This window comes from Coturnix japonica, chromosome 4 (assembly GCF_054131305.1).
Source record: "Coturnix japonica strain WE chromosome 4, WE-NBRP24, whole genome shotgun sequence".
NCBI classification, from domain to species: Eukaryota; Metazoa; Chordata; class Aves; order Galliformes; family Phasianidae; genus Coturnix; species Coturnix japonica.
In genome coordinates this window covers 36949162-36973948 of record NC_140666.1, presented here as the reverse complement: position 1 = coordinate 36973948, position 24787 = coordinate 36949162, and the positions used below count along the sequence as shown (strand labels likewise).

Here is a 24787-nt window from a genome sequence, read left to right as displayed (position 1 = left end):
CTTCTCTTAGAAAAAGTAAGATCACAGAATGACTTGGATTGGAAGAGACCTCAAAGATCATCTTGTTCCAACCCCCCTGCTGTGAGCAGGATTGCCAACCAGTAGATCAGGCTGACCAGGAAACTCTCAAGCTTGGTCTGGGACACCTACAGGGATGAGGCATTGACAACTTCTCTGGGCAGTCTGTTCCACTGCTTTACCACCCTCTGCATAAAGAATTTCTTCCTAATATCTAACCTAAGCCTCCATTCTTTCTGATTATATCCATTTGCCCTTCTCCTGTCACTGTCAGCCCCCTTCCTGCTTGTAAGCTTTTTTCAAGAATCAGAAGAGCACAGTGAGGTCTCCATGGAGTTTTCACTTACCCAACCTTAACAATCCCAACTCCCTCAGCTTTTCATCAGTAGGAAAGGTGAGTGCTGCAGCCCTTTGATCATCTCTGTGGCTCTCTTCTGGACCTGTTCCAACAGCTCCATGTCCTTCCTGCACCAGGGCCCCAGGCCAGGATGCAGTATTCCAGATGGGGCCTCACAAGGGCAGAGAAGAGGAGGACAGTCGCCTCCTTCTCCCTTCTACCCAGCCGTCTTTGATGTAGCCCAAGATACCATTGGCCTTTCAGGCTGCACGAGCACAGTGCTGGCTCATATCCAGTTTTTTGTTTATTGGGACCCCCAGGTCCTCCTTGATGAAATTGTTGTTCCTGATTCAATTCCTTTATGCAACATAAAGAAACTAAAAGATATAAAACAGTCCTTCTATCAGTGCAGCAGAGTAGAAAGTATGGAAGCAGCTGTGGATGTTGATGCAGTATAGTGCCTTGTGCATGGCCTAGTAGAGAAAGGACAATTCGGAGACAGTGGGGAGGACTGCCAAAGAGAATTAAGGTGCCTGGAGACCGTATTTATTGTTTAGAAGATCCCAGTGGCTGCCAAACTATGCTAAGAGAGCTTTCAGTCTTCAAGAGGTCCCAAGTCTTGCAGGAAATCTTAGCAGCCTCAGCAGCTAATGGCTTTAAGCTTTCATTTCCCAGTAGTGAACTTTGCTTTGGGCATCTTCATAAGAGCAACATAGGATCTCAGACTTAATTTTGGGAACTTCTGTGTCCTGTTACAGGGTTTTCTGAGATGATGGAGTTCATCATGATAAAGGAAGTGGAAATGGCAAGAAGAGATATGAATCCATGTTTGAAAACAGTAGTGTTGTTTTCACAGACATTTCCAAGGTTTGATACTAAGAAACAATTTTTCATAATAAACGTGAATGTAAGGAGTATGTTCATATTGTTATGAAGATACATCATAGCTTGGAGCTTCACATACAGTTAACCTAGTTTTTCCAGGAACATTCTTTTTAACTTCTACCTTTTTCTAGCTTGGATTTACAAGCAAAACGCTCAAGTATTTTGTTAGGTGTTGTGAGCAGTAAACAGCAGGAGGAAAATGAATTTATAAATGCAGTTTAGTTTAAATCCCACTTGCAGCATGGTACTCTCTATAGCTGAGTCACACTGCACAGTTTTGTGCTCTTTGCACTGTAGATGTAGTTTAAGCTCTCATTCTCCAAATGGAAGCAAAGGTAAACACAAAAAACAAATTGCATTGAAGATGCTTATGTGTTTAGTTCATGGGAAATACAGCAAGATGATAATGCAGAAGGGCTCAGGGCGGAAGATTGGGCAAGTTGCTGAAGGTATGGGTGTTTCTTTTCAACTTGAACTCAATTATAACGACTTATCTACTCACTTGTAAAGAACAGAAAAGAAGGCACAACAGTTGATGTGGAAGAAATGTTGCGGTATATAACAAGATTCTGTCTCCCATGGGGCTGGAAAAGAAGTTGACTTTTTTTGCATCCCTCCCTTTCTCTGGACCTCACATTGTAATGTGAAAATTTCTGATAGTCTTTATACTGTTACTATGAAGGTACTGATTTCTGTAGTGGAAACGGGAGATGATAAGGATGTTTCCATGTTTCCCGCAACACATTTTTGCTCAGCGTGTGATTAATCTACTGTTCTTTGTGTTTTGGTTTGTTGATTTTTTTTTTTTTTTTTTTTTTGTGGAGTTTTTTTGTTACATTCTTTTTCATATATTTGTTTTAAATATTCTTTCTTCTATTGGCTGTGTCAAAGTGCTCATTTGTTTTGATCAGTTATCTTTGCCTTCCCAGCATGCTGACAGTTTTTTCTTGGGGGAAAAAAAATATTTTGATGCGTGGCAGCGTGCCATGCTTCAAGCACCTTTTACAAAAATGCTTGTAATTCAGAAATACGTCTACACCTTTTCATGAATCCTCAACAAAATTAAAGCTGCAGTTTTATTGTTTACCTTCTTCTTTTGTTTGTTGAAAAACTGTAGAGTTCTCATTGCTCTCATCCTCTAATAGACTTTAGAGAATTATTCATCAAGCCAGTAACTAATTTACCTAATTATGTTCTTTTCTCCATTTTTATTTTGATTTTACAAGAAGCATCTGCAACCTGTAATTTCTGCAAAGCTGAAGTTGCCAAGTATCAAATTAACTCATCCTCCTTGTTTCTAGAAAGTGTGTCTGTGCACTGCAGACAGACGTGGCCCTTCAGCAAACAGGACTCCACAACTTTTTTGGGAATCACAGCTCATTTGTTATATTTAAAAAAAAAAAAAAAAAAAAAAAAAGGAACAAAAAAACTCCACTACCATATGCTAGACTTAATTATTGGAAGAGATTCAGAGTGAGCAACTGCACTACGAAGGTATGCTGGCCCATTTTTGGTTTATGCTCTTTTGAAGATTCTTAATTAATTTTCAGTTAATTATGAATCAGAGTGACTTCATGAGTTGTGAAGTTTCTTCCAGCATACGCTGTGATCAGATTTGTCGGGTCTCTCACTTTTGCGCGAGACATTTTCATTCTCCTCCCACCTCATGCTGCTGTTCTTTTGTCGTACCTATTGCATGGCAGCATCAGGGGGGTCACACACAGCAACCTTAACCACTCACAGGTGATCAGTGTGGCTCCTCATACACCGTCACCTTGCAGTGCCTGGGGTGCTGCAATTCAGCCAGGGCGGCTCAGACTCTCCAGGTCTAGAGGGTCTCTAGGGGGGTCCCTAGAGAAGGGAAATGTTTGTTTTGGGGTGGCTTGCAGAGACTTCTGCCACCACGACATCTCACTGGCAGGTTAGTCATTGCCCCTCTGGTGCAGCCCAGTGACCCAGCATCTGTCCTGCTGCTGTGTGAGCACTGAAGTTCCCTCTTTTGCTGTATGATGCGTCATATGCTTAGAGGGCAAAAAAAAAAAAGGTCCTTAGAGGGCTGTGAGGTGTAGCGTTGTGATCCTTTCCTGCTTCAGCTCCTGTACAGAGCAGTTCTGAGACTTATCAGCTCTTCTTTCCCACAACAGTAAGCAGCAGCTTGTTGAAGTACCCTTCGGTTATTGTAGGGAAATAAAATAGATTTCACCTTGTAAATTGCATAGTTCATCACTCAGTCTGCGGAAACTGCTTGTGAAATGTGAGTCTTGGTTTTGCATACATTTACATATGTAAGACACTTCATGTACAAGATGCTGTGTGTGCTTGCACATCTCTATACATTAAAGCATTTCAATAATCTGAATAATAGATTAAATGAATTGGTACCTAGAGGCAGCACTTCACCTTTTTGCCCAGTTTTCCATTTTCTGTTTAATAACTCGTACTACTGATGATTTAAAACCATGGCACTATTTTCAGTTACTTTAGCTTATGTGTTTATATTGTAACGTTTTATAACTTTTCAAGAAACAGAAAGAAATCAGGAAAAAAAAAAAAAAAAAAAAAAAAAAGGAAAAGAACGTAACTACTTAAAAATAACACCCTGGAAACTAAGGAACCTTTAAGTACAGCCCCTCTTGGTGATGTAGAAAACAGTTTTTCTTCAAAAAGGTCTAGCAATTTACTACTAACCAAGACGGCATAAATTTGAAAGGAAAACATAACCTGCATAAGAAACTGTAAAGCAGTTTTGGGTACATATATGGTTTGCTTTTATATTTCATTTTAACTATTTTTAAATGCCGGTTAACTTTAACTGCATTTATATTTGTGTTTATTATGTAGCATTTTCTTTTTAGGGAAACATGGCAGTTTTTTATTTTTATTTTTTACTTGAAAGTTCAGCTGGGTTTGTGTCAGTTCTTTTTTAAGAGTTTTACCAATATACAAAATACAGCAGTTTAATAAAGCTCTCGGTGGTTTTTGTAAAGCAAAGCCTCCCTTCAGTTTTTCTGGACAGTCTAACGGTGGTACCTGCTGTTGTTTCAGATATCATTAGTGTTGTTTCAAAGAATGTTTTTTTGTTTGTTTGTTTGTTTTGGGGTTTTGTTTTTTTTTAAGGTGTTATAATTTAAGAAAACATTTGTGTTGGATACAAATCCATCAATTCTGATGTGCCAATTATGCCTACTTTGATTTGCAGTGTACGGCGTATTGAGGCCAAGTAAATAACAGAACATGAGAGGAACTGCGGTGCCTTGTGCTGTAATTTTGTTAGGTATTGTAAATTTCTGCTGTACTTATTAGTACATTAGAAACCCATGTTGCTGCATGGAGTCCCTTCAGAAGAGGATATTCTTCATTGTGACCATGTGCCAGTTCCGCTTAAGGCAGGACCATTGCTGAATCACCTCTCAACTCTGCGCTTGGTGAATAAAATAAGTTCAGTTGTCTTCTTAGAATTTCTCTACGAACTAATTTGTTTGGGAATTAACTTTTCTTGCTTCTTCATCTGTTTTCATCCATGGCACAAAATAGTGCTCTTGCTGTGTTCCTGCTATGGCACACTAACATTTCATCCTAGCCATCAACAGGAATAGTTTAGATAACTATCTGAACAGCCACTTGCAAAAGCTATTAAGAAACTATTTGGGAATGATGAAGAAAGTGCAGAATTTTGAAGAGGGACACTAATCTTCCAGGTATTTATTAAAAGCCGGTATTGAAATTTTGTCCTGGTACTTAATGTTTTGCTGACAATTTTAGTTTATACATGACATTAGCTCAAGAAGGTGCACTGCAGCAGTCCAAAAGCACTACGACTCATAGGCAGTGATCCTTAACCAGATTCATAATTCGGGTTCTTTGTTTTTTTCAAGTTTTGCTAGTTTCAGCTCTGCCTTCTGACTTGTGTCCAGCTGCCAGCTTCGTTTGTCTTTCCTCCAGGAACAGTCTTTCAGGCTTTTGGCAAGGACCTGCTGAACTCCAGACTTCCCCGTTTCATCTGCTGGATGCTCCATCCTGCCATTCATGGCACAACAGCTTGGGTTGCCAGCTTTGCAAAGGAGTCGCAACTTTTCAAGTCTCCTGCTGGGATTACGTGCCCCAGCCTGCCTGGCATCATGTGGCGACACTGGGCATACAGGCTCTCCAGTGTTTTGTCTGGTTTCAGTAGCATGCAACTCTTGCTGTCTGGGCTCATAGGATGCTCTGTACCTTGCTGACCATACGGTATGCTTGGGATTTGTTTCTGCCAGACTCTGGCTGACTCTTAAACTTTTCTATCTGTTGTTAGGTCTCTATCATTCACCTCTGGGACAATCCCAGGGTAGATGACATTTGTGTCCTCCCAACTCCCCAGGACTAAAGTTGACCTCCTTTTTTATGTCTGTGCCCTGGTGCACCGTTTCTTTGCTTTGTGGGGCATGTAAGTTTAGCAAGCAGTTCTCTCGAGGTTCCTGAAATGAGTTGCTTGGTTGTTGGTGTGTTTGTTTGTTTTTTTTCACATAAAGATGGATAAAAACAAGCAGGCCCATTACACCTTCTTTCACGTTGTTTTATCTCATCGTGCCATAGCAGACCATGATCACTTGATGTTTACAAAATTCTTTACACACAGCTCTTGACGTTTTTTCCTGAATCACCAAATTACTGTTTTTCCTTCCAGTTTTCTAAGTCCATTTCCTTTTCACTGTTCCCCACAGCAAAACAGTAGTCCAGGCTATGAAGTATGCCCATGTCTCCCGTTCCTCTTTCCAGAGCTGCTGGTTATCACCAGAGCCCTTCTGAAACCTCTCTCTGCAGTCTGTGGTGTTGCATTTCCGTTACTTACTTCCCCTTCAGTGCAGAAGGCTGTAGAAGCAAGAGGAACTTGTCCTTTTAGCTTTGACATAGCTATTGCTTCAGAGAGTTTCCACCTGAGTAAGAAGATATGAAGGTTTGAATTTGCCATTTCTGACAAAACTTAGGGCAAATTATAGTAGGCTTCCTGTGCTGATCAGCAGTTTTTGTTAAAACCCTCACTAGTAGCCATTGTGAGCTGGTTTAGAAGAGCTTAGAATAAAGCAATGAGAGTGATTAGCAGTCTTAAAAACCTGACTGGAGGAAACAGGTTGAATTAGTTGATATTGCTTAGTAAAACTTAGTCCAAAGAAAGACTGGAGGAAAATCTGAAGAGAATTCTGGAGGATAGAGGTGTCTTCAAAAATGTGATGCATTTCTGAAGAAGAGATGATTTGCTTTCTGTGTCTGTGAATGGCAGAGCAAGATGTTGTAAGCAGCGAGAAAGATTGAAGTGAGGAAATGGAAACCTAGAATAGTTGATCTAGGGAAGATGTGAGGTCTGTCACAGGGCACATTAGAGATTACTTAAGGTTAGCATTTGTCAGAAGTGATGTGGCTGCAGTTCTGGTCTGAGCAAAAAAATGGATGTACATTTGTCCCATAGTCTATGACTATGTTTAATACTAGGTGAGGGTATGTTAGTCGGGTAATTTGTCTATAGATCAAAGAAATGTGAAAATGTTACTTCTGCGTGACAAGAAGATGTTTAAGTTTTTTACATCAGTGATCTTAACTGAGTGAGCAATCCTGTATCTCAGTCTTCTGTGTGGCAGTACATTTTAAAGAAGCAGCAGTGCAACTCTGCATATCACGTGCTCTTTTCTTCTGATGTTGTGTTGGTTTGGTTTTTTTTGTTTTTTTTGTTTTTTGCTTGTCTGCTACTTTGGAACTTCACAGGTTTTAACTTGACTCTAGAGCCGTGTTTACTCCGTTAATGTCACAGGGAAAATTTATTCAATTGCAGATTATGTCTTAGCACGTGAACTTGTTGTTCTTTCTCCTTGTTCTCACATATATACTTTGCTTCAGAACTACCTTAGTGGCCTGTATTTTGTTTTGAATCTTGTTGCCTTCTTTTTTTCTCAAGTGTGTATCTTCCAATTTTGAGCGTCTGCTTTTTGCTAAAGTAAGTGTGAGAAGTGGCAAGGCTATCTGGCTCAAAAAGAGGACTTTGGAGTTAGATATTAATAGAAAGAATAATACACAGCAGGTTTTGAAGGAACAATTGGGCAAATGTAAGACTTAGCAGTACAGAAGAGGCAAGAAGGTGGTGTTTAACAAAAGAAAGCCAAGTGACAGAATCTGTCAGTGTGTTTGTGAACCACCCAGTACCACCCAGCTTCCTGCAAACTTATGTGGGTGATTTCTGTGCTCTTGCTGTAAGCTTGGGTAGTTCTTTGCTATCAGTTCTCCACCTTCTTCTAATGTCATAATGTTCTAGTAAAGAAAGTTTCCCTGAATAACATCCCAGCAAGAGGTGCAAGAAAAGGAAGACATCTTGGGACATGAGTTCAGGAGAACAGTCCATCTTTGGTAAGAGGGTCTGTCAGTACGAACAAGGAGATGCTAATGTGGGGTAATTCTTGTGCCCCACATCTTGTGATTTTACATATCTCCTCAAAAATGCATGTCTCAGTTTTAGTTGTTATTGACATTTCATACATGGCTACTTCTGCTTCAGTGGAATTTAGAAATACTGTCAGTTGTGAAAAGGTATTTCAGACTGTATATATGGTTAATATTACAGAGTCGTGTTTTCCCTGACTGGTGGTTTGTATCACAAAGTATACAGGACGTTTCACTAATGTTAAGGGTGATTTATTAAAGCAGGAGATTAGTGTGATTATTATTACTTTTTTTTTTTTTTTTTTTTTTTTTTAATGACTAATTGTGAACTAGATGACGAAAAACAGCAGAAGATGAAAAGCCAGCTTATATTTCACAGATAGTGTTGCTGTTCTGGTAAACTGGACAGATGATTTCTAGAGGGTGAAGGACAGCTCCAGTAGAATGTATTAGAAATAAAGTCATTTGAGAGAAACCAGAGTTGATGAAAACAAAGGATGCAGAAATTATGCGGATGAGGAGATGCATCTAAAAAGTTTTGTTACTTGAGAAAAATACTAGTGGTGTTGTGATATGTAGCAAAGTAATGAACGTGAAGGGAAATGCAGTACTTACCAAATTGGGTTCTGGTAATACTAGTGTGAGAACAAAAATGAAGAATTTAAAATATGACTTGTTCTTTAGCAAGAAGTGGAAGCATGAGCACTCATGATGCAGGATGAGAGGTGATAGTAATAGTAATAGTCTCGTGCGGGTTGGAAGGGACCTTAGAGATCATCGAGTCCAACCCCCAGGATTCGAGCCTCTGTGCTGCAGAGTGGCACTTCTACCACTTGCGCCACCGGGGCACACGATGGCTTATTGATGATTTTGAGAAACTGAAGATGTTGAGTGGCTGTGTCTCCAGTGTAGATGCAAAAGAGGGTATTTGACACACAGTAAATGTCTCTATGATTTTATCAGAGGCAATCAAGATGGTTTAGTGTTAGATTGAAGAGCACATAAATCACAGAACAGGCTTAGCATTGGGTATCAACCCAAGTAAAAAGCAGGAGAGAAGACTTGGACAAGGAACGCCTGCAGAAGGTTGGATGAGAATGGGTGTCTTGGGAGAGGGGTTGTCACTTGGCACAAGGCAGAAGCCACCGTACATAGCCAAGAGCATTCAGTCTGATGCAGTGGAAGGTTTCAAAATCTGTTTTCCAAAGTTTCCTTAATTTAGTTTTTAAGCAAATTATTAGTAATGCCAGCAGCACAAGCTGCTACTGTGTTGTTGCTGCAGGTGTTTTAGAGTTGGAGATGTCAAGTGCTGGAACTGTAGGTGACCTGCTCCTTGCTTTCCTTGTTGGCGTTCTGCTGCTACTCTGTAAACATATTTGATGAGCAGTCAAAACTAGTGATGCATTTAGTAGACATTTCTTAGCTGAAAAATCACTGAATTTGCCATCCATCTGAGAGTGAATAAATAATAAAATATGAGTTATTGGAGCATCTGAAAAGGACTGATTAAGATTGGTTTTAATCAAAATTATAGTTTTCTTTTGTAAGCTTATTTAAAGGCTTTGTTTATTGGATGATTTAAATATTCAGTATATAAATTTCTTCTGAAATCAATGAAGAAGCAAAAAATGGGAGTTTAATATACCAAAATATTAGCTGTGCAACTGTATTATGTCAGTTTGGGATTTTATATGAAATTTAAATACTTCAGCCATTTCTCATTAAAAAGCTTTATCAAAACCAGCTTGATTTGATTTTAACAGGAAACCACTAATTGGCATTTGGTAAAAGTTGTTCCCACACGGGGAGGAGTACCCCTATGAAACTGTTATTTTTCAATTAATTATCACTTTGAGGATTGCTGTGAAACAAGCAAATGTGTTAGACATTTTCCCTGACAACCTAAATATTCCTGTAACATGCACTTTGGAACTCAGCTTTCATTTGTCACTTTCCTCCATTATCTCCTCATGAATGCATACCCTGAAGCTCAGCATGGCTTAAGAAGGGATTAATTCCTCCTGTCTCTTCCTAAAGCTTCCTCTGTGCTTTCCCTTCTTGATGGCTGGGGACTGCATCACTGTCCCACTCGTTAGACAAGAACATAATCTGAGCTTCATCATTAAGTCAAACCTTGAAACTTGCAAGATTTGGTCTGGGCTTTCACTTTATTTTTTCTAAGAGGAACCTGTGATAGCTTCTGTACTGTCTTTGTAAAGCTGTTTCTTTTATCAGTTCTCCAAAGGCCATCCCTGCAAGCATATTTCAGTGTCTGTGGATCCACAATCCTGAATCCTGCATGCAGAAGCTACTGAGCCACAGAGGAACGTTTGTGTGTTCCACAAGATGTATGCAAATGCTGTTACAAAGTGCCACCTCCTTGTAGATATTTGTATTTCACCGCTCAGTTTCTCTTCACTGCATTTCTCTTCATTTTCTGCATTTCTAGAGGAAATGCAGAATTCTCATTAAAATTCGAGAAGAATTCTCATTTGTAGGTGCATAATTATTTGAAATAGTGTTCTCTGAAAGAAGCTGTAAATGAATGGTTTACTGTCATTCTGGAAGCTCATCTAAAGTAGGGTCCTATTGAGGGTCAGTTCAGGGTCTACAGTTTCCCTAATTACTTGGATAACAAAATACAAAGTAAACGTGAAACTCTGCAGATTTGGAGTTTTTCCTCTGTGAACAGAGTCAGAATTTGGAAGTATTTTCAGTTCCACTGAAATCAACATAATGTCATTTTCAGTAAAGTGCAGAGGGTTACACTGAGAATGGAAATCTCAGGTGTGCAGTTATGAAATACCTCAAAGCAGCTGTTTCGGAAACTGCTGAAAAGAAAGAGCTGTGGTTGCATAACATTAAATATGAGCCAATAAGGTTAAATTATTACAAAAGTAGGCAAATCTAATTTGATAAGAAGGTTTTGCTCCTTTTTCTTCAGAACTGCAAAGTGTGGGCCTGATAATTTTCAGCGCTGCTGGTCAAGGTGTTGTGCCTGGGACAACTTCATGAATCGCCTTCATTCCTGTTCCATTTTGGGATTAATAGCACTCATGTTCTTCCTAATTGGCATATCATCTCTGTTTAAGATTTCCAGTTTGGAAGTCTCTGCTGTTTCCAATAAAAAATCTGCTTGAGTTTTTTACAGAGCTTTATATTTAAAAGGTTTCCCTTCCATCAAAACTGAATCCTGTTTTTTGAAATTTAGAATCATAGAATCACATAATATCGAGTGACAGACTTACCAGGATCGAGTTCAACTTCTGGCTCCGCACAGAGCCACTCACTATTCAAACCCGTGTTTCTGAAAGTATTGTCCAAAGGCTACTTAAACTTGGATAGCTTGGGGCTGGGGATCTCGTTCCATGACCACCACCCTCTGTTGAAGAACTTTCTCCTAACTTTAACCAGACCCTCCCTTGACACAGCTGCATGCCATTCCCTCCAGCTGGGCCTGATGCACCCCAGAGCGTGGTTGGCTTTTCTGGCTGCCAGGGCACACTGTTGACTAACCTTCAAGTTACCATATCTTCTAGGTATCTTTCCATGTGTCTGCTCTCCAGGCTCTCATTCCCCAGTCTGTACATGTATCCTGTGTTGCCTGATTCCAGATGCAACAGGCAACACTTGCTAAATTTCTTATGCTTGGTGATTGCCCAACTGTCTTGTCTGTCAGGATATTTCCACAAGGCCTCTACATTCTCAAGGGTGTGAACTGGTTCTCCTAGATCAAGGAAGAAAAAGGATAATTAGAAGCTTAGAAAAAAAAAGAAGTCAATCTATAAGGAAGAGTTGAAAAAACCTTCATTTATTTTAGTGTAGAAGACAGAAACATATTAGAAATGATGTGATACCAGTTTTGCAGTTGAAGAAAAAAAAATGGTATAAAAGAGGAGACAGGAAAGATAAGTTGCTCTCTATGGCCACTGAGGGAATGATGAAGAGAAATCAACTTTATTGTAGAAAAAGAATGATCCAAGAGGTTTTGGGGGAAAAACAGAGTAATTAAATATTGGAGAAAGATGGAGGATACTGTGGAATCCCCACTGTTGGAGATTAATAGCACAGTGCATCTGCAGAGTGTAGATGATGCTGCTCAAAGCAAGTAGCAAGTGGATAAACTGTTTCACATACTTTGTGCTTTGCAGTGCTGTATGGGAGCAGTGTTGTGCTGCACTGCATATTGGAATCTGTTCCATTCAAAGCAAAATGCAAACATTTCTGTAATTGTTTTATTCTTGAAAGAGTGAGGTAAAAAGCAGTAAATGCAAGAGCTTGTCCATAAGTAATGCCTCCTATTTTATTATATGGGCCCACAGCAACAAAGTGGATGGTGGTGACGTGGCAGTAGAAGTTGAATCTTCCAGTCAGTATTCCGTTACATTTTATTGCTGTGGCAGATGCCAGCAGTGGGGCAATCTGCTTCATGTGCTCTTCAGGTACCATTTTGTCAAAGATGCATCAGTGAATTCCTTCATGTAGGAAAATATTGCACTGTAATGGAAATTGTGGTGGCAGCACTGGAGTATCACCAAATCTGCTCCATGTTCCACAAATGCTCACGTAGGAACGGAAAGAATATTTCATGCAAGTTTGGCAGGTTGGATTGAATATGAGGCAGAAGGTGACAGTTTCGTGGATTACATTGTTATCAGTAAGAAGACACAGTGTCACCACTATGAGCTGAAGTCTAAAGGGCAGTCCTCAGGGTGGCAAAATATGGATTTCCCATCAAGGAAAAAATTCAAGGTGCAGCCCTCCACAAGTGATGTGTGCTGTCATTTGGGATAGGAAAGGAGTGATCCTGCTAGATTTCCTGAACAAACCTCAACTCTGACTGCCATATCACAAAATGGACTAAACTGAAGGCTGAAACTTCCAGAGTCAGATCAAACAAGACAAGCTTTCTCTTGAAACATGACCGCACCAAGCACTGTACCTTTGAAGACCAAGCATTTTGCCAGTCTTGGCTGGGCTGCCACACTCAATGTATAGTTCAGATTTGGCACCATTTGATTCCCATCTGTTCAGGACAATGAAAAATTAACAGTGTGGACAATGTTTACCTAGCAGTGGTACATAGGAAGCATTACTTTTGGCGTGGCATACATTTTTAATAAGCTACAGTCAGTTTTATTTGTAGTTTAGATTAAACTAGAATAAAGACTCAGAATTCTACTCTACTATGCCTCCCTTTGGGTGTATGAGAGCATGACTGGCATTTGTGGATGTGCTTGGACATTTGTAGGGTCTGGCCAGAAGAAAAGGAAACGTGACACGTCCATAGATCAGTCTTCATACATGTTTATTCCTTGTCTTTAAGCTGTCCAATCCTGTCAGATTAAAGTGTTAGTTATTAATTAGTAAGCAGTTGCTAATGATGTTGGCTGTGCCAAACTATGTCATTATTTCCATTATGCCTACCATTTCATTCTGCTAAATTTAGTCATTGGCTCTGATCTTATTCTCTGCTAAATGCTTGCTTTACAGATAGAGAGTTTGAAATAAATAAATAATAATAAAAGGAATTTTTTCATTGCTTTTTTAATTGAATTAAAATTTCTACCTGTATAATGGTAGCTCAGGCTTGCATTGAGTGATAAAGTTTTCTATTGCTTTCTGTTTCCTTGGGGACAGAGCTGACAGTTTTTAAAAGGTAAAAGGTGGGATGATTATTTTCTTTCTCTCCAGCTGTGGTCTTTCTGTGTGTACTTAGATAAAATGCTTGGTCTGTACAGTGCATTCCAAACGCCACTGCAGAAACCACCCTTGAATAGCCACTGCTTTGCAAGTGTAATGTCCTTGTGGCACTGTCACACATGATAAATTTAAGTAATTTTGTGTTCTTTTAAGTTCCTATAAAACCTGTCCCTTGCCAATGTTGTTGTTTTCCATTTACTTTCTCTTCTTGATCTGTCCAGTTGAAGTGGTGAGTCTGCTTGGGCACACACATCGCAAAGATTTGTACCCAGGCCTTCTGCTTATGTTTAGGATAGTGCCCAGGTTCGTGTTCGGAGGTTCTTCATCTACCACAGGTCTAATTGGAAAGTTTTAGTACACTTCCCAAAACTGATAATCAGTTTAAGGGAGCATTAAGATCCTGTCTTTGCTGTCTCCTCCTGCATTTCCTGAAGAGTAAAAGGTACATGCCTGAATGCACTTTGAAGGACTAATGCTGTAAGATCTCACTTGCTTTATTGCTTTTCACATTATTCCATGTGTGGATATATATGTAAAATGTCTATATTATTATCTAGAAGTTTCTCAGCAAAATTTTGTACCCCTTGTGCTAGACACTTAAGTGAAAGAAGTGTCTGTACCAAGATAGCTCAAAATTTTCATGTATGTCAAGATGCAACAGACTGGGGGAAGGGATGCACTGTTTGTGGTAGCAGTAAAATAGCTAATGAGAACAGATGTCAGCTCGCTGAAGCAAGTGAGACAGAGACACCAGGCAAACATGATGGAAAGATTTGAAGGAGAAAAAAATGACATTATGATGGAGCATTTATCTGTGCAAAATTGGAAGCAAGTGAGAAAATGTCTGGTTGATGAAGGCTTAGGAAGGTCTATCTAAAGGCTATTGTGGCCACATCAAGGGGAGACTCGGCAGCTCAGTCCTTCAGTGGCTGGTACAGTGAGATGTCTCAGGTCACATCTGCAGGCAGCAGGGGAGGGATGTGCAGGAAAGCTCAGAGGCTCTTTATGGAGGACCTAAGGGACAAAGCTGACAAGTTTTGAGGCTAGGAAGGAGGCAGTGGTTGTAGCTCAGGTCCAGAGCTTGAGCAAGTGAGGATGGGACCTGGGTGGAGGAGCTCAGGTGGTTGATGTGCAGGTAGTGCTGGCAAGGCATGCAGCGTAGGCTCAAAGGCAGTCACAGATTATGGGTTTGAGTGGGGAGGAGGTTTTTGGTGGTATTCAAAGTATGTTTCTATTGCAGCATCTCTTAAATTGTTTGAAGTGCATTTAACATCTTTTTTTTTGCCAGTTGTCTTTTGAATCTATTTACTGAAATGGCTCTTTTTTTAATTTCTTCTTCTTCTTCTTTTTTTTTTTTTTTTCTTTTTTTTTTTTAAACCATTATCTTATTCTGTGCTATGTCCTTTCACGTCCTTTTGGTTTCTCCTTTTCTTTTGCTGGTGTCCTCTGCTTTCTACCAGAGGTAGCATATGATTATATAATGTGCACTTGATATCACTTACTCAGATATATTCTGCAACATGGATGAAATTAAGATCTGTTGAATCAGGTTCAGTTTGGTCCTGGCTCTGATAGACCTATGTGAATATTAATTGTTGATTCTGATAGGCGACAGGCAAGCTCTGAATAGCATACTTTAAAGAAAAAATCTTATTTCTGGAGATTATCAATTGCAAGCATTAGAATTCACGTATATCTACATAAAAGTTTAGATAATTTTATGAACTTATGATTTTCTTTAGAGGATTGAACGCCAGTTTGAATTAACTGTGGGATCATTTTAAGATTGTTTGTTTGCTGAAGTTAAACACAAATGCAATTCTGCAAATTAGATATTACTGTGTTATAAAATCTCTGAACTGAATCATAATATTTATGTGCTCTTTTGTCTACTATTGATAGCATTTTGTTCTTTGGCATCTTGGACCCTATTTCTTTAACAATAATGCTGATGAAAATTACTGATTTTGAGCCTGTGGAAAATAGTTCCCAGTTTTGAGGCTGTGTTTACTTCTTAGGAATGGATGGAATATAGATCAGTCCCCTCTAGATTTAGCTTGTGTAGCAGATCACATGAAAACTTGCAGTCATAAAACCAGAGGGCTCCCAGTTTTGACTTTCTGACAGTGATCTGACAGATGAAGCATCAGTTCTGAGGAGCCTATTCTCCAAATGTGAGTCCACCCCTGTCTCCGATCAGTAGCTGCTCTCAAATGATTAAGTCCAGTCTTTTTGCTGAGGGCAATGAGCAACTGTGCTTGTTTGTGAAGGTTGTTCTTGCTGAGTTCTTCAAGCACATGGAGCAGTATGTAGTTTCATAGAGTTTGAAAGCTGTCCTTTCAATCTGTTGGGCAGAGGTTTGCCCAGCTTTTGTCTGTCTCTTCCAGGGAAACAGACTGCTATATTTAGTCACATGTGTTGTTTATTTATTTCTCTGTTATATGATTTAGTGCTAGACCTACAGCAGAGGTCTGTTGGACTTGCCTGTTCAAAGTGCAACTTTACAACTTTTCAGCTACTTCACCTTATTTCAATATTTGTTTTCACTGCAGTGCGCAAGACCTAAAATACTTTAAAAAATCATGTTGTATGTTTTACGTGTTAACCTCAGGTATACCTACAGTGCATCTTTCACTGTTTGTTTTTCTTCAGTTCTTAATCTTCAGTTATTTAAAAATAGAGGGATTATAATGATATCCTGGCTGCAGTTGCACAGAGCAGGAGGGGCAAGAAACTCTTGGTGGTACTGCTGTCTTGGTGATGGTCCTGTCCTAACCCTTAGTACTTGTCAGGCTTCATCTGAGGCTTGAAAGTCTTATATGTGCTCTCTCCCCTGGTCTGCATGGTGACCATGTGGCTTTTTCATCTTTTCCACATTGGTATCTTGATATACTTGGCTTGTTCTCATGGATTTGGAGGTGGTTTTGTAGTTGGTATTCCAATTAGAGAGCAAACGTGCAAAACACTTTTAAAAGACAGGCTCGAAGTATGTACTTCTCTGCGCTTATGTTTAATCGTTAGTTGTTGGTTTCTGTGGGAGTTACCAAACCAGTTGAACTAGAGTGCTGGCATGAAGCCAAATGAAAAATACAGTTTTCTTCACTGTAAACATGACTGTCAAGCAGTAATGTTTTTCTCAGCTTCATTTTAAAGGCATTATAACGGAACAAAATGAAACTAAAACACATTTCTGTGCCAGTATTATACGTGGAAGAATGCTATTTCTTTATTCTCTTAATGAAGATTTCAGTGAGTAGAACATACAGAATTATGTTGTAATAAATATTTAATCAGGTATCTCTATCGCTAGGTACGATAGAGTTGTTAAACCAATAGATTTCTTATGCTGGTCGTGTTATGGTGAGAATGCATTTTTGGCCTTCACAAACATGAAAGATATGTAAAGTTCTTTATTTTTAGTTCTGTTTTGATAACAGAAAAAAAACCAATGCCTGATAAAATTTAATGAATAACAGCAGCAAGCATTAATCTCTATCCATTCCTTCAGGCTTATTTTCTAACTCTCTTTTTGGTGACTGATTGCTCTGGCAACTCATCATCCAATGTTCTGCTGAACTTGGCCGTTCTTGCTTTCCTTTGGGGATTTTTTTTTTCTATTTTTTTTTCTTTTCTTTTTTCTTTTTGAAAAATGCGGAAGTTCGGCTTTGCCTTTCTAAGATAAATGTGAACTATATTTAATGCTTGCAGTGATCTCACCAGTACGTCATCCTGTAGGTGCAACTGCTCCAAATGGGGAAAAACAGCATTTTTCACTTACTTCTCAGAATTAAATTTAACAGTTGCCTGCACTGCCTGTCCGTAACGCCCTCTGTTTTATTTTGCAGAGTAAGGAAAAAGCTTTTTTAACAAAATGTCTGATCAGCTGCAGCTTTGTGAAATGGCTTTTTTGGATACTAAGAACAGAAACTGCATCTTGAAGAATGGGTGCCAGCATCCATGTAACTTGGGGCACCAGAGGATGAAAAATCCTTCGGTTGTGCTTCATTGTTTGAATGGACATTTTTGCTTAGTAATAGAAAAGTAAGAAACAGGATTGGAAGGGAGGTTAAAGGGGTCAGCTTATTTGTCTGTCTCTTGAAACAGAATCCATTGCAGTGAAACATCTTTTGACTAACATTTGTCTCACATCTTCCATATCACCTCCAGTGTTTCTCTACGTAATCCATGCTAATACTTCAGGTAATTAGGAAGTTTTTGTAAGGCATCTGGATAGTTGAACAACAGAATTTTAAATTACATTTTATTAGCGCCTGCACATTTTTTATTTGCCTATCTAATCCTTTTATTAAAAAATTCAACCTGCATCAGTTGGTCTGGATATTTGCAGGCAGAGGAATGAGGAGATGATTGAAAACAGAAATTCATGCTGTAAATGGGTTAATGAAATGGTGTTTGACTCTCCAAAGAGGAAGCTACAAATGTTGCACAAAGATCCCTGATGTCCTCTGCGGATCTCCTCGCTATGTTGATACAGAAATCAGTCAGGAGAAGCTTTCTTTTGTGGCTGATGGAAATGACACCAAGCTAATGTTCAGATTTTGCACTTCCTGCTAAGTTCAATATGTACTGTGATAGCAGTGAATTACGAGTTTTTTAAGATGATAGTCCAAGAGTGTCTATTTGACCTTTGAGATCCTGCATGTGAGTGGTACCACTGCTATTTTATGTCACGATCTCCTGGGATTTCCCTAACAAAACAAGTTTGCTCCTGGAGCTGGCTTATCCCAAGATCCTTAGGGGTCAAGGTACTGTGCCATGAGGAAGTGCTGGCAGCAGCAGGCTGTTGTTGCACTGGGGATGTGTGTTGTTCTGAGCACTGGCAGCTGTATCCTGCCTCCCAGTGTGACCGCAGGCCATGGGGTCTGGGCAGGCAGCCCCAGTTTCAAGGAAACAGCAAGCGCTAATGGCCACATCGCCAGCAGTAGTCTTGGGACAATAGCAGCCCATCTGTTCAGGACATTTTTCTGAAGTTCCAGATTTTCAAGAGTTTTTAAAAGATTACTGAGGCAGTTCTGTGGATCTGTTGTACGCTTACATGTGAACTCACTGATGCCAGAAAAAAGGGGTGTTATAACTAGAAAGAGATATGAGTCAAGACCAGAGTTTTAGGTATGTACAGACATATAGGGAAAGAATAGATTTGAGAGAAGCTGCTCTGAAAGATCTGCAAATGTTTACATTTAGTTTATTTTCTGTAATGATTATTTTACTTTTTCCAATCATTGTCTCACATTCAGTCCATCTGTATGCATAGGAGCGTACAGGGGAAACTTTCAGCTAACTTGTGCCTTACTTAGGTTTTAAATTTGAGACTGCTATTTTGCCTCTACTTTGCACTGTGCTTAGCATGGAAATGATGTATCTGACCCATGCTGGTTTTAAGGCATATCACACAGTCACAGGACCCTGGGCTGTGCTGCCACACTGGGCGCCATCTCTCTTTTCTTCTAGTCCACATGGGAGCAGAGATAAAAGACTCCTGTTCCTCAGCGTGTAACTCCACTGTCAGCTTTAGTTTCTCCACAGGTGAAGTCTGGGCATGCAAAACTAGCCTAAGTCAAAAAGGGACTTTGTTCCAGTGTAATGCAATGCCACTAAGGTGAGCTTAGACCCTACAATTGACATTAATTGTGGATAGAAGGAGTAACTGGAACATGGTAGGTGTCATGAAGCAAGCCTGCACTGCCTCCTCTGGATCTTTGTGCACTGAACAGGAGAGGAACATTGTGTTGAAATACAACTTTTCTTAGACAGGTGTTTAACCTTAAAATTTGTGTTTGGAACACAGAATGAATAAATAGTTCATTTCTTCATGTTTAGGTATCAGTGGAAAACACTGCTTAGAACTCAAAAAATGAAAATAGTAATGAGGTACTGGAAGAAGGGAGGGATGGGCTTTTTTGCGTGCTCCTTGGTGCTTTTTTTGTTTGTTTACTTAATCTTCTTGCTATTTCCCATTCTTTCAGCACCCTGTAGGCTAATTTGCTGGTGTGTGAGCAGGGCTTACTACCTACTTAAATATCTATCCTTCACATGGCAATGTTGGGAAGGAATCCCATGGAGTACGGCTGGCTTCTCTACAAGGAGTGAAAGCACACTAGTATTCTTGTCTCTGAAGAACATTTAGTAAAAGAAAGCATTAAAGCAAAAAATAAATAGAATAGAGGAAAGCTGATCACCAAGAGCTGATAGACGTGAGAGAGAAATGTTATGTGAGGCTCAGTGTTCTTTGTCTAACGGGGTACCTATTCATAGTATTTTTTCGGATTTCACTGAGAGAGGAGGAGGCTCTTAAGGAAGGATCAAAGCAGCAAACCCAAGGGGATTTGACTAGATTAGGCTGTTCAGAGTGGATTGATTGCCTTTCGAGTTGAGGCACAGCCAGGGTGTGTACAAGGGCTCAAAAGCTTAGGAGGGCTCCAGGTCTGCTAATTTTAGGCACTGCCACTGAGGCTTCTTTTGATTACAAAACGCAGTGCAGAACATGAATTACAAACCTGTAGGTGATAAGTGATCTATCTAAACTATAGTACAAATAAACTTCTGAAATGCTTACCTGCTGCTGCAACTGGGATGTTTTATGCAGGTCTGTACAGAGACATAGAAATGCAAATTACTGGACATTGATGCTTGTAGATGCACACTGAAGCAACAACGTTTAACTTAAATGTTTCTTTTGTTCCTTTTCCCATTCTAACAGTGCTGCAGGCAAAGTATTTCTTAGGATCCTGCTGATTTCAGTGTTTATTTCACTTGCAAACTTTTGCGATGATGCTTCTGCTTTGATTTTCTGTAAAGCCAGGCTTATGCCAGCTTTTCACACTTTTCTCTACTGACTTGATTTTTGTGCTGTTTGTCTTCACAGCCCGAAAGTCCAAAAAACTGGGCAAATTGAAAGGGATGCATGAGGAACAGCCACAGCAGCGGCAGCAGCCACCACCCCAAAGCCCTGAAGAAGGGACGACGTACATTGCTCCAGTAACTGAGCCCCCTGTAAACACAGCACTTGTTCCCCACATGTCTGCCATCTCACCAGCACTTACTCCCTCTCCTGTTAAGATCCTTGAAAGCATTGAACCGGAGATCGTGTACGCAGGATACGACAGTTCAAAACCAGACACAGCCGAGTACCTGCTTTCCACCTTAAACCGCCTGGCTGGCAAACAGATGATTCAGGTGGTAAAGTGGGCAAAGATACTTCCAGGTAGGATCATGAGTCACTTGGTGAAATTTCTGCTCAGTCTTCTAGATTTACCAACTATTCGCCTGATAAACTGCATCTTTAGACTATGGGCTGGGTTGACAACCCTCACAAAGGGAGCAGGATGAATGCCTGATAGAAGACGGTTGCTTTTATTTATGTCATGTTTGTTTCATATGTTTGTGATCGATATTTAAAATGCTTTCATTTTGAATAATAGCCTCTGTAGAAGAAAACATGTTTTGTCACTAGAATGAAAAATTATGGTTTTGCTTCTTCAGAAATGTACTTTGTGGGTGTGTTGCTCTTGTTCTTGACTGTAGTACTAGAAAAATAATGAGTGATGTATTTGCCGACCCTTGAAGGACACAACATAGTTCATGTGTATTTTCTGTTTTGTTCTCTAGGATTTAGAAACTTGCCTCTCGAGGACCAAATTACTTTAATTCAGTATTCGTGGATGTGTCTGTCATCATTTGCCTTGAGTTGGAGATCATACAAACATACAAACAGCCAGTTCCTCTACTTTGCTCCAGACCTGATTTTTGATGAGTGAGTATTCCTTAATGGTCCTTTTCAGTTCAAGCTGGATGGATTACTACAACTTTATTTGGTTTTCAGTCTAAGAAAATTTCAGATAATCCCAGTTTGAAAAGTAGCTAGAAACATTTTTCTGTGCCTCAGTTTTCAATTAGTGAAGCTTTGCTACTGCCATCCACTTCTCCTTGTGTATGTGGATGTGTTCACAGACTGGGAACAAGCTACTGTCTTGAAATATAACTGATACACAACTGAGATTTATAAAGAATCATTTTTTGGTATCTACTGAAGTTTGGAGAAGTACTTGACTTCTAGGAAATGGGAACATTTAAATTGCCAAGTTTTCTGTTTTTTTTTTTTGTTTGTTTGGGTTTTTTTTTGGTTTTTTTTTTGAGCAATCATATAATAGTGCTTTTGTTAAGAATATACAGCTGTTCAATGACTTTTCTTGACAGTCTTTAATTACCCTTCTTTGCAATCATGAAAGAAGCCATAATGTTTTTCCAGTAATGAAACATAATTTTTTTCATGATGCGTTTAGAGAAAAAGAAGGATCAACCAAGGAACCATTCCTTCTGCATATGTGTATTCCTTCGTATTTTAAATTTGTGTTTTAGTGCTTTGCCTTTGAGGAGTATAATTTGATTTCTGTTCCATTTGCCTGGTGTTTATTCCAAGCCAGTAAAGTCAAAACTTGAATACACAAGCAGTCAAACTGTGCTCGCGTCATGTACTTATCTCAGAAATGAGATGTAATAGGTAGGATATGCATACTACTGTAGTTGGTGGTGCTGCAAGTCTTGAAACTGGTGCATGCAGAAATTAGTCTGAGGCTAAGATGAGGATGTAGTTGGGAAAAGGGCAGAAAGAAAGAAATTTCATAATGGAATGTTGAGATAACTGCATGTGCTCACAAATTCTGGAATCTCTAGTTTTGGAGTTGTCCAAACCTTTGGTGTTAGCCCTGCTAACATGAAAGGTCTCAACCTTTCATGGAGACCTCCATAGGTCTCAACATAAATTATTTTGAGATTCTTGGTTCAATAAAAGCAAGTCTTTCCCAGTTTTGACATTACTTCAGTGGTTAATTATTCAAGTTGTACAAGTCAACCAATACAGCCTCATTTTTCTCATAGCATTCACCTTTTGTATCTGTAGTAGAGTTTAACTTTACTGCTTCATTTTACATCTGTTCCTTTTTATGAAACTGTACTGGTTTGAAACTTTGCTTCAGAATCACTGAATCCTGATTCTGCCTTAGTTTTTTGCGTACTGCAAACTTGGAAATGTCATATTTACTTAAAAACACAGGCTTTCATTTCTGTGGCATGAGGTTTATTAAACTTCACAAAGGTTCATTCGCTGTAACTTTTAAAAATATTTTGTTCCCTTTGGCACTTTAAGAGATAGATTAGTTCATAGGGAATGAAAAGGAGATGCTTGAAAATGACTTTTCCTTTTGCTGGCTTGAGAAAGTCATGTTCTATTAACACCAGGCCAAGATTTTCTTTATATTTCTTCATATTTTGTCTGGAGAGGTCGTTTCCTGTCCTTGGGCAAAAAATAATTAGTAGGGGCCCTTGCCAGTTTGCTGCCCAGAGGGTTCAACATTTTTCTTCAATGAACAGTTAAGAAAGAGTGAAAGTAGAGGTTGGCATTAACAGAATTATGTTGCTTTGTTTTGTGTTAAATGAATTTTCCGTTTACTCTCAACTACTGTGAATAAGAGGAAGTCATAAAGTTTCTGGAAGGCCATGATGTATGACATTGTTTTATTTCTTGTTCTGAAGGCCTGTAAACAAGACGAATAATAAATGAAAACCTACGCTGATTATAGGAATTAAAGCACCTCTGATTGTGTAAATACAGAACAAAATGCCCCCTAGTAAATACATAGTTTGACTTTCTGCTAGGACTATTCAAGTCTGGGAATACTTGGCCACCCACATTTGGTTATGTTATATGTCTAATTAAGTGTACTGTTGGTCTTCATGGATCAAGCATGCATTCCATTGATTTAACTGGCCTATGTATTTGCCAAGATGTGAACTGAGGATAAGAAAATGGACATGCAACCACTCAGTCACTCAGCATGTTGCAGAAATGACAAAGTATGTATAGGTTGTGTGTGCGGAGAAGGACCTGGATGTTCTTCTGGACAGGAGAATAGCCATGAGCCAGCAGTGTGCCTTTGTATGGTATCGTGGGGTGCATTAAAGGAGTGTGGCCAGCAGTTTGAGGTGATCATTCCCCTCTACTCTGCCCCGGTGAGGCCACATTTAAAATACTGTGTCCAGTTCTGGGCTTCCCAGTACAAAAAAAACCAGGGATCTTCTCAAAGGAGTCCAGTGGAGGGCCATAGAGATGGTAATCAAAAGAGTACAGTAATACTGAAACACCGTGCTGAAACGTTTTAGTACATTGAAATGCTGCATCAGTATTTCAATGGTATTTTGCAAATCCACTGGATGTTGTAGTGTGTGTTTTCTTACTCCTTCAATTTTTTGTGGATTGTCATGTGCAGCCCAGGAGTATCTCATAGGTGCATAAGTGTGCAGGTTCTGAACTTTCTAGACGTTTTACTTTGTTGTAACCATCATGAGAGTTTTACGGAGATTTTTACATTTCTCAACGACTTTAATCCTTGCCTAATTAAAAATAGTGCCAGGCACTGCATGAAGTACCCAAAATTACGAAAGTGAACTTGAAAAGATCAAATCTAAAAACTGAAGGCAGTTTCCATGAGCATTCAGATCAGCTCTGTCTTTCCCCCCAGATCCTCTCTGAAATGATATCATTGACACATGTCTCAGTCCTTTACAATTAAAAAAAAAAAATTAGTAGAGCCAGCAGCCTATTGAATAATAATTAAAATTTTTAATAGTGAAGTACACTGGTTGATATATTGGCTGGTGCTTGTAAATGATAAGGAAAAAATTCATGTTATGGATTTTGAGCTGATAAATGACTGTCATTTGTTTTATTATTGCCATTTGGGGCAGTTGTGTCACTAATGGCTACTTTAATTGTAAAATTAAAACATCAACTTCAGATATTTTAAATAACCCAATTTATGTAACTGAGCGCTGTGTATGAAATGCACTTTAACAAACCAACAAAGCCTCTTACAAAATAATATAAGCCCTTCTTTTAAAGCAGGAAACCTTCAATAAAATAAAAATGTGATATTGGAGGGATCTTTCATACCATGCCTTTGGTAATTCCCCCAACTGTGAAGTTTAAAAATTTAAAAGCAGAGAGAGGTTGATGCTGGCAGCAGAGGAAAAAATAGAGAATATATATTTCAAATGAGAGCATTGATGTATAGCAAATGAGGGAGAGAGGGGCAGAAAAACAGCTTTAGGATGTGGGGGTTCTGTGATGATTTGGCACTGCTGTTGTCTTGGGACGTGGACAGGCAGAGGATTTTGTAAGGTTGAGGGAAGTAGTAGAATTAAACTGGAAATTAAGATGTAGCTTGGCTAAATAGCAATTTCATTAGTAAATAGCATGCTCATTGTCTTCTCATTAGATTCCTCTCTTAATATACTTGTGGAAGCTGACCGCTAGGATTTGGTGTTGCGTAACACAGAGCAAGGATACAGCTGTCTCTCTGTGACCTTTTGGTGCCAAAGCCCTTAAATCTTTCAGGTGTTTTGATTTCTGCAGTCACACCA

At 39.3% G+C, this 24787-nt stretch overlaps 1 protein-coding gene across 4 annotated transcripts in view; it reads left to right on the top strand.

Moving 5' to 3' along the window:
* Positions 1–24787, top strand: part of NR3C2 (nuclear receptor subfamily 3 group C member 2) — a 192580-nt gene that overhangs the window by 141712 nt on the left and 26081 nt on the right. For all 4 annotated transcript variants that reach the window (XM_085544969.1, XM_085544968.1, XM_085544970.1 and 1 more), the window contains 2 exons: positions 20235–20573; positions 20978–21122. In XM_085544969.1, the coding sequence (XP_085401095.1) occupies positions 20235–20573; positions 20978–21122 (484 nt within the window). The remainder of the gene's footprint in view (positions 1–20234; positions 20574–20977; positions 21123–24787) is intronic.